Source organism: Melanerpes formicivorus, unplaced genomic scaffold (assembly GCF_026170545.1).
Source record: "Melanerpes formicivorus ecotype bairdi unplaced genomic scaffold, bMelFor1.0.p_v2 SCAF_29, whole genome shotgun sequence".
In the NCBI taxonomy this organism is placed as follows: domain Eukaryota; kingdom Metazoa; phylum Chordata; class Aves; order Piciformes; family Picidae; genus Melanerpes; species Melanerpes formicivorus.
In genome coordinates, this window is record NW_027142381.1 from 2,599,182 (window position 1) to 2,618,179 (window position 18,998).

At 44.0% G+C, this 18,998-nt stretch overlaps 1 protein-coding gene across 15 annotated transcripts in view; it reads right to left on the reverse strand.

The window, feature by feature from the left end:
* The window catches only part of GTF2I (general transcription factor IIi), a 77,755-nt gene that overhangs the window by 54,220 nt on the left and 4,537 nt on the right, over positions 1-18,998 (reverse strand). For 13 of the 15 annotated variants that reach the window (XR_010989328.1, XM_068154454.1, XM_068154448.1 and 10 more), the window contains exons 2-8: positions 10,402-10,507; positions 8,877-9,015; positions 6,417-6,548; positions 4,882-5,065; positions 4,664-4,692; positions 2,773-2,850; positions 1,519-1,575 (exon numbers count right to left, since the gene is read on the reverse strand). Coding sequence is in view for 14 of the 15 variants with exons in the window: in XM_068154448.1 (XP_068010549.1) it covers positions 1,519-1,575; positions 2,773-2,850; positions 4,664-4,692; positions 4,882-5,065; positions 6,417-6,548; positions 8,877-9,015; positions 10,402-10,507 (725 nt within the window). In the remaining variant the exon portion in view is untranslated. Of the gene's footprint in view, positions 1-1,518; positions 1,576-2,772; positions 2,851-4,663; positions 4,693-4,881; positions 5,066-6,416; positions 6,549-8,876; positions 9,016-10,401; positions 10,508-11,180; positions 11,202-18,998 lie in introns of those variants that run through there. The other 2 variants (XM_068154455.1, XM_068154447.1) reach the window with 2 other exon arrangements.

Consider the following 18,998-nt stretch of genomic DNA (forward strand, 5'->3'; position numbering starts at 1 on the left):
ATCCAATCTCTTCCTAAACACTTCCAGTGATGGTGACTCCACCACCTCCCTGGGCAGCACATTCCATGGCCAATCACACTTTCTATGAAGAAATTCTTCCTAACATCCAGCCTAAGCTTCCCCTGGTGCAGTTTGAGACTGGGCAGCACATCCCAAAGGCTAACAATTCTCTCTGTGAAGAACATTCTCCTCACTTCAAGCCTAAACTTCCCCTGGCACAGCCTAAGACTGTGTCCCCTTGTTCTGGTGCTGGTTGCCTGGGAGAAGAGACCAACCCCCACCTGGCTACAACCTCCCTTCAGGTAGTTGTAGACAGCAACAATGTCTCCCCTGAGCTTTCTCTTCTCCAGGCTAAGCAACCCCAGCTCCCTCAGCCACTCCTCATAGGGCTTGTGCTCCAAACCCCTCACCAGATAAATACAGCACCTAAGCAGCAGCCTTCTCACAGGGCTAAATGTCATTCTCTGGCACTGTGTCCAGGTACTCAGTCATGGTTTCATTCAGTTTAAAAAGCTTTCTTATGATGCACATAACCTCAACTTCCTGTATCTCAATTTCAATCACACTGTGCTCCACATTGATCCAAATTCTCAAGACCTCAGACACCTTTATCAGCTAACAGCTAATCTGGGGGATTCCAGGCACACATTAGTTTTGCCACTTCCTTTTTCACCATCTGGTCAAGGTTGCTGGAAAGGAAAAATCAGTGAAAACCACCAGTGACAGGCACCAAAAGATCACACATCCCTCTGATGCTTATTAAACTTTACAACCAGTTACAAAACAGACTGAACTTCATGGAAAACATCTCCACCTGCACCAATTGCTAGTGACCAATCTGATGTTCCTTTTTGAATGTAGAAAAGAATCAAACTCTAGAAAAGATTCAAAAGGATGCAATGTATTTGAGCTATGTCAAATTTATCACCTAGTTCATGGAAAACATAGTATGACGCAACCAAATGAGAAGGGAACTTATTCATGTCTATAAATATGAGGGGTGGGTGTCAAGATGAAGGTGCCAGTGTCTTGTCTCTCATGCCCAGTAATAGCACAAGGAGCAATGGGTATCATTTGGAGCACAGGAAGTGCCACTTCAACGTGAGGAGAAACAAAGCACTGGAGCAGGCTGACCATAAATGTTGTGGAGTCTCCTCCTTTAGGGACTTTCAAATCCTGCCTGTATGCATTCCTGTGTCACACATCCCTCTGATGCTTTATAACCAGTTACAAAACAGACTGAACTTCATGGAAAACATCTCCACCTGCACCCATTACTAGTGACCAATCTGATGTTCCTTTTTGAAGCTAGAAAAGAAAGAAATGAGATTCCCTCCTAAATGCCTCTCTACTTGGACACCGGAAAATTAAGGCAAGTGAAATTCTCATGGCTGTTGAAGTTGAAGATCCAATACCCTAAACTTTCACTTCAAATCAAGGAAGCAAAGCTTTGAAAAGCAAACCTCATGCATTCAATTTCCAAAACATGTGGGAGAAAAACACAACTAAAAGCTTTACCTGTGTAATTTTTCAGAATCCCAGTTCTTTTATCCGGCTCTGATGCTACCGAGGGAGCTGCCAGGAAACAAAGAGAATGGCTGGTAAATTGTTCCTCACCATACACACATTTTCCCACTCCATAATGGAATTTGTCAAAGAACTCCTAAACTTTGCACCCAAAATTCTTGTTTCACACATTCTGTAATGTTGAACACAGGAAAGGCTGTGTGAACCATGAAGAATATACACAGATTTTCCACTCATCCAGCTCAACAGAAGAGAAATGCCGGGAGGATAATGGCAGAGGGTTACATTTCTTGGACTACTGAACAGACAGAAACTGTGAAGGGTTAGGGATGACCCAGCCACTAAACAAGAGACAGGCACTCTCTGCCAGGCCCTCTCCCTTCACAAAGGGAAGATAAAAGGAGTAAGGGAGAGACATGGATTGGAAAAGAAAACTAAAACTACTTTAATGAAAATAGTAACAATAAATTTAAATAGATACAAAACCAATACTGAACCCAACCCCTCTGATGGCCATTAGTCACTATGACTACTGATGCTCTGGCAGAAGTGACAGACTGGACTCAGAAGCAGAATCAGGAGTTGGATTCTGAATCTGGATCCAGGAACTCATGGATTGGGATCAAAGGAAGAATGGACAGAGTCCTCCTCAAACACCAACCACTGAGGAAGACAACTTCACCCTGGTGACCCCTCAGCTTTATACCAGATATGATGTAGATGGAATGGAATCTCTCCTTGGTCAGATCAGGGCTATCTCTCCTGTCTGCTCCTCCCTCCAGGTGCAGCCTTTTACTCTGCACTTCCCATGCAGTACACAAGATTTAGCAGTGACCTTGGTCTGCACTCCCAATCCTCGATGCTAATGCTAAATATCAGCATTATCTTGGCTAGCAGCAGCCACTCTCTGCACAAGCATGCTGGTAACTGCAGAATGTGAAGTTGCTTAGAAGAGACTGAGCTGAAAAGTAAAATCACTGAACAGGACTACTTCTGTTCTTACTCAACCCAGGACAGACAAGAATTTCTCCTTCAGCCCACACACACACATATGCCCATGATGAAATTGTACTTTAGCTCTTTGGTATTCTCCAGAATAACTTAAATGATAACTATCAAGGAAATGTTGTATTCTAACAGAGCTCTGTAATTGCACCTCTAATGACCAAGAATAAGTAATCAGGCACAGAGAGTAACATTCAACCCTTTCATGAGATAAACACATATAAAAGTTAGCATCATTACCTGGAGTATTATATTGATAGTATGCAGGATCATGTGGCTCCTCTTTCACTGCTACTGGGGCTGTTACCAAAGAAGCTGCTGTAGAAGTGACAAAGAGGTCAAATATCAAAAGTAATAATAACCAGATTCCAAAAGCCAACCAAGCAGAACAAGCCACCAAGATCCCAGCTGGTCTCCATTCAGAAACTAATGTACAGCCAAGTTAGATACAGCCTGCATCAAACTGCGCTGCTGATGGAGCAACACCTAAGGGTCCTCAACTGCTTGTTGTTTCTTTGAAGAGAAATATCCCCTCCATAAGCCTTCCAACACTACCCAAAACGTTTTCAGACCATTCTGACAAAATGATAATTACTTAGAAAGCAGCACTGGAAAGAGTCTGGGACCAAGTTCACACAAAGCTCAAGTTAACCCTTTGCGTCCTTTGAGCTAGATGTTAACCACAGAGTAGTAAAGCACAAAGAACTAGAGCAAAGCACTGGGCTGAGGAGAAAAACTGGATTCTTGTACAAAATGCTGAGCACTCTGGCCCAGCCCAACAAAAGGGAAAGCCACCAGCTTATCTCTAAGCACACCTGTCATCCCACTGCCTTTAATGGGATTATTCATGCCTTTACCCCCCAGCACACACTTACTGCTCTGCTGCAGATCACACAGCCTTGCAGGATCATCTCACCTGCAGGGGAACTTAGGATTGCTTGGCCATTTTTAAAATGACAAATAACATGGTTTGGTATTATTGATTTGCTTCCATTTTAGCTAGAAGATGGACATTCTCTCACTCCCAGCATTTTATTAGTATTAACAAATAAACACAGTGTTTTTTCTCTCCCTAATAGAATCATAGAATATTAGAAGTTAGAAGGGCCCTCCAGAGATCATCGAGTCCAACCCCCCTGCCAAAGCAGGATCAGCTAGGGTGGTCTGCACAGGAATGTATCCAGGCAGGTTTTGGAAGTGTCTAGAGAAGAAGACTTCAGAACATCTCTGGGCAGCCTGTTCCAGCGCTCCATGAACCTCACTGTAAAGAAGTTTCTTTCTGTGCACCACCAACAAGGGACAAAGTGATTTTAAAGTGAAGCAACCTCAAAAGAAACAGAGGGTGGTGAGACTCTGGAATAGGTTGCACAGAAAGGTTGTGGATGCCTCCTCCCTGGAGGTGTTCAAACCCAGGCTGGATGAGGCCTTCAATAGGCAAGTCTAATTGTGAGGTGTCCCTGCCCATGGCAGGGAGGCTGGAACAGATTAACTCTTAGGTCCCTTCCTACTTAAGCCATTCCAAGGCTCTTTGTTGACTTGCTGGATGTGTGTCCAGAGAAGGGCAACAAAGTTGGTGAGGGGCTTGGAACACAAGCCATATGAGGAGAGGCTGAGGGAGCTGGGGTTGCTTAGCCTGGAGAAGAGGAGACCCAGGGGTGACCTTATTGCTGTCTACAACTACCTGAAGGGGGGATGTAGACAGGCAGAGGTCTCTTCTCCCAGGCAGCCAGTACCAGAACAAGAGGACACAGTCTCAGGCTGCACCAGGGGAGGTTTAGGCTGGAGGTGAGGAGGAAGTTTTACACAGAGAGAGTGCTTGCCCTTTGGAATGGGCTGCCCAGGGAGGTGGTGGAGTCACCATCGCTGGAGGTGTTCAGGAGGAGACTTGACAGGGTGCTTGGTTGCATGGGTTAGTTGGTTGGGTGGTGTTGGATGATAGGTTGGACATGATTATCTTGAAGGTCTCTTCCAACCTGCTTTATTCTATTCTATTCTGTTCTGTTCTATTCTGCTAAGTGAAAAGCTTGGGAAATAAGTAAACCCTTCACCTAAAAGGGTGTTTTCACAAAGACCCAGCTTACCCCTAAATTACAGCTAGACTGTTTCTGTTTAGTCCAAGTAAGTAACTTACCTGGCTGTTTCTTTGGCTCCACAACAGCCCTGCATGCAGATATGGAAAGAAAAGGGCACAGCATTAGCAAAGACATCATTGCTTACTTGGTGGTGTAACATTAAAGAGAGAACATTCCTCTTTAAGAGAAACAACCTGCAAGGTTCATTTAAAAATGAAAACTATTTGGACTTAAGTCCACCAAAGCAGACAGAGCAGCACGAGAGAGAGCAAATAACCTTTTGAGGACAAATGAGATCTGTGACTTGTGGTCCAGGATCCATTTCAGTGTTACTACATCGTATTTGGATGGATGCTGCAATGCAACTCCTCTGGGCAGGCCCTGCACTGTCAGAAATGACTGGTCATTCTGAATCTTCTCATAAGGCACAGGCACCAACGTTGACTTCCCTAAAGCTTTGCCTGGAAAACAAACAAACAAACAACAACAAACAATCAAACAGGAGATTGGTTTGTGTGACCGTTTGAGGCTGTGCCTTTAAGAAAGGGACAGTGCTGGAACACTCTGGCTGAATGTTTTGGAATACTAATGAAAACAATCAGATATTCTAAACGACTTTCATTGGTTGACTGGTAGGTTTTTAGTGCAGCTGGAATTTTTCTCCTTTTCTCTCTGGCCTGCTTTTCCAGCCAGTCTGCTTCTGAGCAGCTGGAGTTTGACCTTGGATACCAGATAAGCACTAATCCTGCATGGGCTTTTTGAGGCCTAACCAAATTTCATCCTTATTAATTACCTTTTCTCTCTCTCTAGCCCCTTTTGAGAAAAGGGGGAGTTTTGTTCCTGTATTTTCCTTTGCTGTATTATTTCTGTATATATATTGTAAACACTGTATATTATATATTGTGTATATCTAACCTGCCTTTCCACATTGCTTGTAAATACAGCATTCCTTTTGCTTCTCCGACTGAGTTCGCTGTAGTTTGTTCGCTCTTTGTGGGGGGAAGGAGAGCTAGGCCTGCTCTCAACCCACCACATTTTGAGGTTAAGAGCGCTCAGGTTAGCAAAAGGACAAGTCCACCATAAAACTGGTTTACTTTCAAAAGGTCTGGAGTGCAAGCAAGGTGCAGATGCAAATCTCTGCAGGAAAGTAAGTAAGGCTCTAATTCATGTGCACTGGAGCCCAGGGAGAAACACAGGCTTCCTTGGAAGGAAACCAAATGGGCTGTGCTCTGCAAGAATCTCAAATCACTTCCCACAAAACACAGCAAGAAGAAAACCATGAACTACCCAAAGTGTGTGCATGTCTTAGCATTGGCTGCTAAAACTTACACTTACGTGCACCTTAACAGCAGTTTAGTTGGAAGGCAAAGTCATGCAGTACTTCCCTCCTGCCATGATTAAGAGATGGGACTTGGCCTGATGCAGGCCAGGTCTCCACTTTATTATACAAAGTCCTTCTTTATAAAAGCTAAAGCAACACAGAAGCAGTTTATGACTGGAACCAGGGACTCTGTTGTATCAACCTGCTATATGTGAAGTCTCACACTCTCAGGTCATAATAACCATTCGTAATCAGGTATCTGCCCTCCTCCAGCTACACTGCCGCACCGTGTTCCCATAGTTCACAAGCCATCAAGGCCAACACTGTCTCCTCTTATCAGTCCAGCAGTGCTTGGAGCTCGGCTCTCCAAGTTTGAATCTTTCATTCCTGTATCCACAGCTGTGAAAGAATCACTAATCCCTTCCCCCTCCCAACTGGAATATGAATTCAGAAATCCAGGCCAGCTCTTTAGGACACTTCAAAGCACCTACCATAGCAAAAGCAGAAAAAGTCATCCACAGACTTCATGAGAGCTTCCTCTTCCTCAGAGTCCACTATCAGTCCATTTACAGGTGGCAGTGTCTTTGTTTTCCTCGTCTCTGCAGCCTTCTCTTCTCTAACACCTGGCAGTTACATATACAAATAAGATAAAATTAAACTAATACCTCACTGTAAATCAAGTACCCAGTCCCTCCACTTTAGACTAGAGACACTGAGGAAGGGTTCCTGCCAGAAAATCCTAAGAACTTATTTGCCTTAAAAGCAAAAGCACTTATCCATGTGCATAAACAATGAGTACATTTAAATTCACAGCAATTTATATCCTCCTCACCACCTTTGTAAATGTCACCTTCTGAGGTCACACACACAAGCAGGCTTCTTTTGGTTATGTAGGCAGAAAACACTATTAGGATAGGGTACCTTTAATTGCTGTTTAAGCAGTGTCCATCACAGTATCACAGTATCACTAAGGTTGGAAGAGACCTCAAAGATCATCGAGTCCAACCTGTCACCACAGACCTCATGACTAGACCATGGCACCAAGTGCCACATCCAATCCCCCTCTTGAACACCTCCAGTGTTGGTGACTCCACCACCTCCCTGGGCAGCACATTCCAATGACGAACGACTCTCCCGGTGAAGAACTTTCTCCTCTCCTCCAGCCTAAACTTTGCCTGGCACAGCTTGAGACTGTGCCCCCTAAACAACAACAACTCTTTCAAAATAAGCACACATCAAGGCTTCCCCAAACACTCACTCCATCTTGGAAACCTAACTCATAAAATTACCATCCTACCTCTAGCTGCAAGGTGAAGTTAAAACAATGCAATTTTTGGTTTTGGTATCAGCTATGTATTTTCATAGAGATTATCTTCTTCATGTGCTTTTTCTGTTTAGCTGACCTATGGATACCTTTTGCTTGGCTGGGATTATAAAAAGCATGAAGTTGAATTTTCTCTTGACCATTATTTGTGGGGAAACTGTTAGAATTAAGCAGATGGCAAAGTTCCCTCCAGTGATGGTGACTCTACCCCCTCCCTGGGCAGCCCATTCCAATGGCCAATCTCTCTTTCTAAGAACAAACCAGGTGTTGAGGGTCACACCAGGTTAGAAGAGACCTTCAAGATCACCAAGTCCAACCTATCATCCAACACTATCTAATCAATTAAACCATGGCACCAAGCACCTCATCAAGTCTCCTTCAGTGATGGTGACTTCACCACCTCCCCAGACAGCCCATTCCAATGGCCAATCACTCTATGAAGACTTTCTTCCTAACATCCAGCCTAAAGCTTCCCTAGCACAGCTTGAGACTGTGTCCTCTTCAGCAAGGCATGAAGTGATCTAAAGAACCAGAACCATTTGAGGAGTCCACTATGTGTTCAATATCATGTCCAGCTTTCACAAGTGAAAAAAAAAAAAAGACCTGGATACAAAGAGAAATTAACATTCCCTGAGAAATGCAGGATGTGTTGTGGGGTTGGACAGTCTAATACCTCTTCCTGTACTAGTCTGTCACATTGGCTAAGGAAAAAAATTAACATTTCCAGGCCTAGCAGGAAGAACACTGCAACCAAGACCACTGTTAGTGCCAATTTTTATGTTCCCAAAGAGCTGGGTTTGCCATAGTCAGTGTGATTAGATGAAGTAGCCATGAAGTAGCCGAAGTAGCCCTGGGAGTGCTGATCAACAGCCGCCTGAATATGAGCCAGCAGTGTGCCCAGGTGGCCAAGAAGGCCAATGGCATCCTGGCCTGCATTAGGAATAGTGTGGCCAGCAGGAGCAGGGAAGTCATTGTGCCCCTGTGCTCTGCATTGGTTAGGCTGCACCTTGAGTCCTGTGTCCAGTTCTGGGCTCCTCAGTTTAAGAAGGACATTGAGACACTTGAAGGTGTCCAGAGAAGGGCAACAAGGCTGGGGAGAGGCCTTGAGCACAGCCCTGTGAGGAGAGGCTGAGGGAGCTGGGGTTGTTTAGCCTGGAGAAGAGGAGGCTCAGGGGTGACCTCATTGCTCTCTACAACTACCTGAAAGGTGGTTGTAGCCAGGTGGGGGTTGGGCTCTTCTCCCAGGCAAGCAGCACCAGAACAAGAGGACACAGTCTCAAGCTGTGCCAGGGGAGGTTTAAACTCGAGGTGAGAAGAAAGTTCTTCACCAAGCGAGTCATTCATCATTGGAATGTGCTGCCCAGGGAGGTGGTGGAGTCACTGTCCCTGGAGGTGTTCAATAGGGGACTGGAAGTGGCACTTGGTGCCATGGTCTAGGTCATGAGGTCTGTGTTGATAGGTTGGACTCGATGATCCTCGGGGTCTCTTCCAACCTTAGTTATACTGTGACACTGTGATACTGTGATGTACAGATCTTTGCTCCCCAAAGTTTAGCATTAGGCAACCCCACATTAAGCAGCTTGTGAAATACAAAACCAAATAATAATAATAATAAATTGAAACTTACAGTATTTAACAAAATCCTCCTGAAATTCTTTCCTGGAACTGAGAAAGTTTCTTCCTCTCTCAGTTCCAACTACGAACACTTCTGCTTCAAATACAGCAATACAGGCAATTTCTGCTTTGGACTTAGCAAGTTCTTTACACTAAAGAAAGAAAGAAACAAACAAAATAAGTTTTTATTAGCATAGTTAAGAGTGCAGTTAACAGAGATGTATCTGGCATCATGTAAACAAGTTATTACCTCTGCTGTCAGCACCCGCCCTTCAGAAGGCACTGGGAGTAACATAACATCAGCCATTAGCCAAGGGTAATTTATCCATCTAAAATGCTTCTCAGCAGGAATCTTAAATGCATTGCAGATTCATTATGTAAAATCAAGGCCTTGTCTAGACTCTGGCTCTAATTAAAATTATTTATGACATCAATGCATGTGAAGTTATCGCTTCCCTGTTAACAGAGTCATATTGGAGCTCTTGCTCCCACTTTCAACACAGTGTACTGGAGTTTTGTTCACTCACAGCTTCTCACACACCATGTTCTGTTCAGAAAGGTGTGGTTGCAAGCAGGAAGGCTGCTGCAGTCTGGCCTGTACTGCCAGATGTGCTCAGGCTCAGGTGAATTCCTCCTGAGCAGAAGGACTACGCCTTCCCGGTGAACATCTGCATGCGTTCTGCTGGGGGAAATTTCTGGCAAGGGAGAAAGGCAGGAAGCCTGCGGCACAAGGAGAGAGCAAAGATCCTCAGAAAATCAGTGAGGTCATGAGAAAATGGTCATAAAAGGTCCATTTCTCCCACAAACTCAGATCAGAGTTTGCTGCAACTTAACAAAGACACCAACAACTGCAGTCTGAGAGGAAAAGAAAGAGGGACACAAAGCCTTTAGGAACTGAACATGTCCACTGGGGAAAAAGCCTTGTAATCACTTACCTTATAACCATCCCACTCAAGTTTCATTGATAAAAAGAAAACTCTTGTTCTGGCTTATCATTTAAGAAAGCCATTTTGAAGATCCAAACCTTTGACAGAGCCCTTAAGGAAGCAGCACAGGCCATTTCCACTCACAGCACTGGCCAGCCTTAAGCCCTGCCATGCAATGATTAAATAACTTCTACAAGCCTGGTGATACAGCAACTTAAAAAAGGTGTTTTCTGGTCAAGTTTTGTTAAGTTTATTCAACAGCTGTGGGACCAGGCATGAGCTTCAAGACCATTTATTCACTCTACATTACAGATCAGAATGCCCAGAACACACTCTTGCCTTTCAACCATGCTTCCCTGCTGCAATGAATAAATATTTCCTAGGTGACAAAATAGTTTTTAAAACTACCAAGCAACCACATCAAGAAAGAAAAATCCTGGTAAGAATCTGTTAGCATGATTTTGTATAAGCAAAGGGCCAAAATTACAGCAGGTTGGACAGCACAGGACAAGGTAAAAATAGATCACACCTCCCCAGCTCCCCAGCAGGAGGAAATACATTGGTGCCATCCAAGAGAGAGTTATGAGCCAGATGCTTAACTTCTGTACTAACCATTGACTCAAGTGCTGACATCAGGAATGTAACCACCAGTTTGCTACAAGAGGATTCCTCCCCTTCAAGGTGTGCTGCTGGGCCAGTAGTTTGAGCCATTTTCGTCCTATAAAGGAAATGTAAAAGCTCTTTAGATCCACACAGCCCATGACATTCTCCACCCATTAACCCACACCCTCTGCCTCACACCCAGCAGCAATTAACATCAAACAACATCCATGACACATCATTCACTGTCCATTCTCAGAACGAGATAGCTTTGCAGTACACAGAGGACCTCTCACTGCAGATGCCCTGGAGCTCCACCCTGTTCCAGTACAGTCTGGATCAAATGGCGGGGCTGTGTTTCCACCCATGGGGCAGTCAGTCCCAGTGATACTTTTGTTGCGGGTTCCATTTGCCTCCCAACAAATCTGAGCTTTACCCCCGGAATACATTTCATAGAATCCCAGGATTAACAAGGTTGGAAAAGACCTGAGAGATCATCGAGTCCAACCTACTACCTAACACCTCAAAATGAAGCAAAGTGAAGTTATATTAACAAAATGGACTACATATGCAATTATAAAAGGCAATAAACATATACAGGGTACATTTACATATAGTCACAGGGTACATTTACATATAGTCACAACTCAACAACATCAGAAATGCTCCGTTATACAAACTCAGCTTTTCCCTCCCCGCCCCTTCTGGACACAAAGGGCCTCAAAGGAGGCTGCATGCAGTCAGCCTACTTTTGCCTGCCCCTCTCCCTTCCCCCAGTATCTCACACTCACAATCAAAACAAGAGATTATTCCAGCAAGAACAAGGTCAAAGGAGAGGCAAGCTGCAAGCAAGCAAGGAAGCAGCAACAGGGAAGAGGAAAAAAACTGTCTGTGCTTTCAGATATAGAGAAATATGCAGAGCCAATGAAATGAAGTAAATTTATCTGTAGTATTCTGTCCATGCCCTCTCAGGCATTTTGTCCAGCCCAGGGTTAGAAACCTCTGGAAAATTCTTGTTGAGTATTAAGCATAGCCTTTTAAAACTGTATTAGCCTTCCACCCCTCCAAGTGAAAGCGAATGGTTTCCAACACATCCTGGTGTTTGGAACCCCCTGGCACACCAGAAATATAGATGGGTTCCATACCCAGGAGATACACAGATATAGATAGCTAGATAGATAGATAGATAGACAGACAGACAGACACACACACACCCCCACAAACACAGGGGCCTGACAAACCCTGAGTAAATGGCCAGTAAAGGGTGGAGGCTTGCTAGAAGCTGATAAAGATCAGCTTAACACCCCCCAGACATTAGCTGGCTCTCTGGGTCTAGAAATGTGGTGGGTTCAAGTTTCCCCCCAGCATTAACTTTGCCAGAGCAACTCAGTTAGAAGCAAATGAAGCTGTATTTACAAGCAAAATCTACACTCTACAATGGAATGCAATGAACATGTACAAAGTATACAGGATTTACATTATACAGACATTTACAATTAGCAAATAACACAGAAACCCCCCTGGTCCCCCAAAGAGACCAGGGAATCTGCTCCACTGCCCCCCCCCCCCAAACCTCCTCCCCCCTCCTCTTTGTAGGAGAGAGAGAGGAAAAAGGAGTTGAGAGAAAAACAGGTTAGCTTATCTTCTCAAGGCCAGCTAGGAGCGTTGTTATCTCCTGAGCGAAGCAGAACAGCCACGAAGAGGAAGGAAAGGAAAGGAATGGGAATGGAAGTGAAATGTTGATACAGCTTCTATTTACCCCAGACTTCCATCCAATGAATTTGTTCAGAATAATCTTTTGTTTCCCTTTTTACACCCAATATAATCTGCAGCTAAATTTTAAAGGCACAGCCTTAAAACTGCCACATTAGCAGACAACACAAAAACCCCCCTGGCCAAAGACCGGGGAAAGCTCCTAGCTTCTCCCTTCCTGCCTTACCCCTTACCCACCCTGTACTAAAGGGACATGAGAAAGGAGCAGAGAAGTTAGACTCAGCCAAGGCCAGCCAAAAGCACATTATCCCTCCTGAGTGAAGCAAAAGAGCCAGAGATGAGAAAAGAAAAGGCAAGAATTGTTATGGCACAGCTCCTCTTATTCTAGATATTTACCCAATGAATTTGTTTAGAATAATTTCTTGTTTTCCTTTTCACACCCAATAGTGATTTGTTTGTATTTTTCTACTTTCCTGCTCAAAATCTATAAGTTTTAAAGGCATAGCCTAAACCACCCCACGAAGTCAGCTCTCTGACTAATTAAGAAACTAATCACAGCACAACAACTTGCAGGGTATAAATGGGGAGAGAGTCGAGTTCTCTCCACACAGAAGCAGCCTGGCAGTCAGATCTCCCCTAAGGGAACCCTAAGGAGTCTTCATTCCCATGACCTGCAGAAAAGAACCCCACAACTAACAAAGAGTTATGAAGAAGCATGTTTATTATGGCCCTGGATGCAATTCTGCCTCACTCACATAAGTTTCACAGCACAAGCCATTATTTATGTTACAAAAGCACACAGATTCATTATGTTTCTGAGGGTAGGCATAGGTAATACAATTTACTCCCAAGAACTCATTAACATTAGTGTCCTCCCATTCTCCAAACGTAATCAAACATGGCCAGGAACTCATTAGGTTGGTATAAAGCAGAACCCCCCCCACCTTCAAGGACACAATTATCACATTCCTTCTTATCAGTGGTTCTGCCTGCCTAACTGTTGTGAGGCCCCAGATTCCTTTTCCCCCTCATCATCCACCCTGGAGAGTATCTGTACTGAATGAGTGTGTGCACATTTTGGTTCATCTCTCCAAACAGTTTAATTAATGATACAACAGTACTTTGCCAGCTGACATCCAAGCATGTAATTTTATAGTGTTGGAAGGAGAGCAGATTTCAGGTGGCTGTTGCTGGCTATTTGTGGGTGCTTCCATGACACCCTCTGATACTCAGACGTTCTTCATCAGTCTGTTAGCTAGCTGACCCCAAGGTTCACACATGCTCACAGAGGTATGAACTCAGTAGTGCTGTCCTGGGTTTGAGAGGAAGGCCCAGCCTTCTTCCCCCCACAAAGAGAGGGGAAAAAAATTGACCACAGCTAGCCACAGCCGGAGGAGCAAAGGAAGGCTGTATTTACAAGCAGTATTAGAGAATGCAGGGTATATATACACAATTTACAGTATTTACAATATATACACAGAAACACACAGCAAAGTAATACAGGAACGAAATTCCCCCCCCCCCCTTCTGGAGGAGGGTTCCCCCCCTGTACCCCCCTTCTCTCCCCTTGTCGTGGGGTTGGAAGGGTAAGGCCAAGAAGCCTCCTCCCTTCCCCCTTGTAAGGTAAAGGGAAAGAAAATTGAAGGGAAAGAAAAAAAAACCTCACAAGCTGAATTAGCAAAGCAGTGGAGCTGTATATTTACAAAGCAATGTAGGATATGCAGGGGAATATATACAAATTTACAATATTGTATTGTATATACAAAGATATACAATAAAGTAACACAGAAATGAGAGTAACCCCCCCTTGCAGAGGGGGTTCCCCACCTCCGCTCTCCCCTCTCTCCCCCCCTTTCCCCAGAGTAGGTCAGAAGAGAGAGAGAAAGAAAGGAGTTAAAAGCAGTTTTGTGTTAATTGGAAGCAGTTAATACAGGCCTTATCAGGTTTGTCAGTTTGAAGGCCGAAGCCTTGGCAGAAAGCCCAGCACAGAAAGCTGCTGCCTGAAGAGGCGGAAGCAAGACTGACAGAGAAGTGCTGGAATGCCCAGTTCACTCCCAGTTCAGAAGGTGCTTCCTCCCACTCTTCCAATGAAATTAGTTTAGATTATTCCTTCCGTTTACCAACTTCCGTCCACCATATTCCCTTTCTTAAAGGCACAGCCTCAAACGGTCACACCCCTTTTTCCCCAAAGTGGGTTAGAAAGAGAGGAAAGGAGCAGTTGTTAATTAAAAGCAGTTATAAATTAGGGCAAAATCTCAGTAGGTTTGCAGGCCTCATGCTTACCAGTCCTAGGCTGGCAGAGAGCCTAGAAGCGGGCAAGCTGCGAAAAAGGGAAGAGGGAAAGTGAACTGAGGAAAGTCTCAGCTGGACTCAAAACTTAAAGTTGCATTCTACCAATGAAATCCGTCTAGACCTGTCTTTTGTTTATGAAACATTCAGCCATAGTGTCCCTTTCTTAAAGGCACAGCCTCAAACGGTCACAAGTGCAAACCTTAATTGGTTAGAAAATCTCTGCTCTTTCTTATCATCAAGGAAACTGCTTACTTCCCCACCTATTACCTCTCCTTCCACCATTCCTCACCTCCTTAACTGAGGCTTACAAAAATGGTCTCTCTTCCCAGCTATATTTTGTACTCGCCACACCCGATAGCCCTGAGACACCACAAGGTCACACCAAACCAAAAGCATTTTGCTGGGAACAGGAGGCATGGTTCATTAGGGTTTCTCTTCACAGAGAGAGTTGTTAGCCATTGGAATGGGCTGCCCAGGGAGGTGGTTGAATCACCGTCCCTGGAGGTGTTCAAGAGGGGATTGGACATAGCACTTGAAGCTGTGGTTTAGCTAGTCATGAGGTGTTGGGTGATAAGTTGGACTTGATGATCTCTGAGGTCTTTCCAACCTTATTGATTCTATAATTCTATGATTACACACCTGTGAGAACTCTTTAAACCCAGTATAACAATTAATTCCCATTTTTCTAGGTACTCTCATGATACCACATCATGATTCTTTAGTCAGCCTGATCTAGTGTGGGGTGTCCCTGCCCATGGCAGGGGGGTTGGAACTAGATGATCCTTGTGGTCCCTTCCACCCCTGAATGATAGATACTATGATACTATGACATCAACTACCTTTGCTGCTCTTAAGAACCATTAAAAACATAAATCACAATTCCAGCAACTGTTGTTCTAAGAGCACCTCTGCTTTGTCTCATTCTGAGTCTGCATAATGTTTGCAAAGAGATGTTTATATTTGATCTTCACTATTTCTAAAGATTCCAATATATAATCACAACATCTTAGATGAAATAAAAATGCAGCATCTAACTGCTCCTCACAAGCCAACCACACAGGAGTGAACATAACACCCAGGCTGGAGTAGCTAAGAAATCTTTGGTGGAAACCAACATTTCTGTATCAAAGCCAGACAGACTCCAGGAACAATTCACTGAAGTTTTTAAGTACACAGTGTCCCACTCAGGCATTCCTGAATTACAGTGAAACCATGTCAACAAAATGAAATATTAATCACAGCAGTCCTGACCATCTGATAATTTCTGTCTTTACCAGTGTAATTATATTTACTTAGTCAACATGATGATCATGTTGAGTAACAACTATTTTAGTTCTGTGTGTCCATCAATACTTACAGATAATATTTGAGAAGTGAATTTGTCTAAGCTCTACCAGCATTTATTTAATTACAACAAAACTGGTGCTGACATGTTTTCCAGGGTGAGAAATTGTTGTCCTTGCTAGTGTGAGGTGGTCCTTTGGATTTCTGCTGCAACGGTCACAATAAACAAAATAAACAATAAACAAAGGCTCAAATTGATTCAGGGAAAAAAAAACCTTCTGGGGTTAGCACAGAGAGGTAAACTGCCACTCAACACCCATTTGTGTTCTAACACCTTGTGTCCTGCTTTGAGCTGGGACAGAAAGCATTTTACCCCACAGCAGTAAAATAAAAACACTCTCGCAGGTAAATAAGCAGGGGGCCATGGGTGGCTTTTAACCTTGTGGAGCTCTCCCTTGAATCAGGAATGTAAACAACTGTTGTAGGGTTGGAAGGGTAAGGCCAAAAAGCCTCCTCCCTCCCCCCTGTAAAGTAAAGGGAAGGAAAAATTGAAGGGAAAGGGAAAAAAAACTCACAGCTGAATTAGCAAAGCAATGGGATGCTGTATATTTACAAAGCAGGGAAATGCAGGGAAATATATACAAATTTACAATATTTACAATATATACAAAGATATACAATAAAGTAGCACAGAAATGAGAGTTCCCCCCCTCTGCTGAGGGGGTTCCCCACCTCCGCTCTCCCCACCCCCCCTCCCCCTTTTCCCCAGAGCGGGTTAGAAAGAGAGAGAAAGAGAAAAAAGGTTAGAAGCAGTTGTGTTAATTGGAAAGCAGTTAATACAGGCCTTGTAGTTTATCAATTCTCAAGGCCAAAGCCTTGGCCGAAAGCCCAGCACAGAGAGCTGCTGCTCAGCAGAGGAGCAGAAGCAAGACTGATAGAAAAGTGCCAGAATGCCCAGGATACCCTCCTGCACTCCCAGTTCAGAAGGTGCTTCCTCCCACTTTACCAATGAAATTAGTTTAGATCCTTCTTTTCATTTACCAACTTCCATCCACCATATTCCCTTTCTTAAGGGGACACCCTCAAATGGTGACAACAACTCCAAGGGAGAAGATCTGTGAAAAACAAAGGAAGGAGCAAGAGAACTCCCCAGGCTACCAACAGGAGGAGAGAAGCAGGTGGACAGCAAGCCTAAATCAATCACTTAAGAGTAAAGGACATGTGGACACAGAAATAAGAATATATAAGCCATGATGTGTGTTAGTAAAGTTGCCATGGCTGATGCTGGGCTGATGCTCGTGTACATCATAGCGTCAGTCCTTTTTCTCTGCCGCCGACACTCACAGAATTGGAGGTTTGTGACCGTTTGAGGCTGTGCCTTCAAGAAAGGGACACCATGGCTGAATGTTTTACAAACAAAGGACAGGTCTAAACTAATTTCCTTGGTGGATTGGTAGAGTACAGCTTTAAGCTTTGAGTCCAGCTGAGACTTCTCTCAGTTCACTTTTCCCTCCGCCTGTTTCGCAGCTTGTGGCTTCTAGGCTCTCTGCCAGACTGACCTTGGACTGACAAGCGTGAGGCCTGCAAAACCTACTAAGATTTTGCTCTAATTTATAACTGCTTTTAATTAACAACTGCTCCTTTTCTCTCTTTCTAACCCTCGCTGGGGAAAAAGGGAAGAGAAGGGGGGTGCAGGGGGGGAACCCTCCTCCAATAGGGGGAGGGGAATTTCATTCCTGTGTTACTTTGCTGTATATTTCTGTGTATATATTGTAAATACTGTAAATTGTGTATATATACCCTGCATTTCCTAAACTGCTTGTGAATATAGCACATTCCTTTGCTCATGTGTGGGTCTTTTTCCCTTCACTTTGTGGGGGGGGAGAAGGCTGAGGCCTTTCCCTCAACCCACGTCATTTTCTTGGCTTCCCAACGTGCAGCAGATAATTAGCTTGACTTATTGCTTTATTAGCAAAACATGAAGGTGCTGGGGATTTTGGAGTGTATGTTTTTCCCAATTTTTGGGGTTCTGCTCTACAAGTATTGTCTGGGCCTCCTTATCGATCATCTGGGTAAATATTTGATGCACAAAACTTATTTGTGGTTTATGTACAGGGTCAGGCTCTTGCATGGAAGATGCGTGGATTTTTTCTGGCCAGTGAGATACAGGAATGTGACCTCTAGCACTCTCCCGATTGAGATAAAAGAGTTTAAGATCCCAGTAGGGGAAAGAGTAACTTTAAGTGATTGCTGGGATCCAGAGGTGATTTATTTGATGGGTGTAACCCTGCTGCTGGTGATAACTAATGTGTATTCCCTTTATTCTTGGCGTCGGGAGAAAAAGGTGTTGAGAGCGTGTTTTATTATTAAGCCTAGATCAAAGAGAAGGCTGAGGCCTTCCCCTCAACCCACAACGAGGTTAAATAGAAATACTATTTACAACCATAAACAAAAGCACAAAAGGTATCAAGGCACAAAGGATATATACAGATACTCAGAATCAGCCTTGGTCCAGCTCTCTGGCTGGGCCCCAAAACAGGCTTCAATGAGCAAGGCCTTGCTCCAACACAGCCGAAAGGAGGAAGCAGCAGCTGCATGCCTAGAGCAGAGAGGTGACAGAGAGATGTGACTGGCTCTACTCCTTATACAGAGAGACACAGGATATGGAGTGGAATAACAAGTTACAGTATCCTCTGTCCTCCCACCTTGGACTATCTAGTCCTCTGGAGTAATTTCTCTGTGGTAGGACAATTAGTCCTTAACCTACACCACCTTGCAAAAAAAACCCCATCCAGTCAGTACATAACCAGGGTCTGTGGCAGTTTCAGGCTACATCTTTAAAAGTTAGCTGCAGATTTTGAGCAGAGAAAGTGGAGAAATATAAACAATTCACAGCTGGGTGAAAAAAGGAAAAGAAAAGCTTATTGTAAACGAATTTCATTGGCCAGATGTGTGAAGGGTACCCTTAGCAATAGAATCATAGAATCAATAAGGTTGGAAAAGACCTCAAAGACTATCAAGTCCAACCTATCACCCAAGACCTCATGACTATTAAACCATTCTACTTCATTCCTTTCTTTCTTCTCTGGCTGTTTCTGCTCAGCTGGGATAATCTTATGGCCACTGGCTTTGCAGATAAGGAAGCTAACGAGGCTTTGAACCAACAGTTCTAATGTCTTTCTCTTTTCTTCTAATTTTAGGAGGGGGGGTGGAGGGGAAAAAGAGCAGAGCAGTTTCCCCTCTCCTTTTGGGATACCAGAAGAGGTTCAGGGGGGTTTCCATGCTGTTTTCTGCTTGTAAATACCTGTATAATGTTGTAA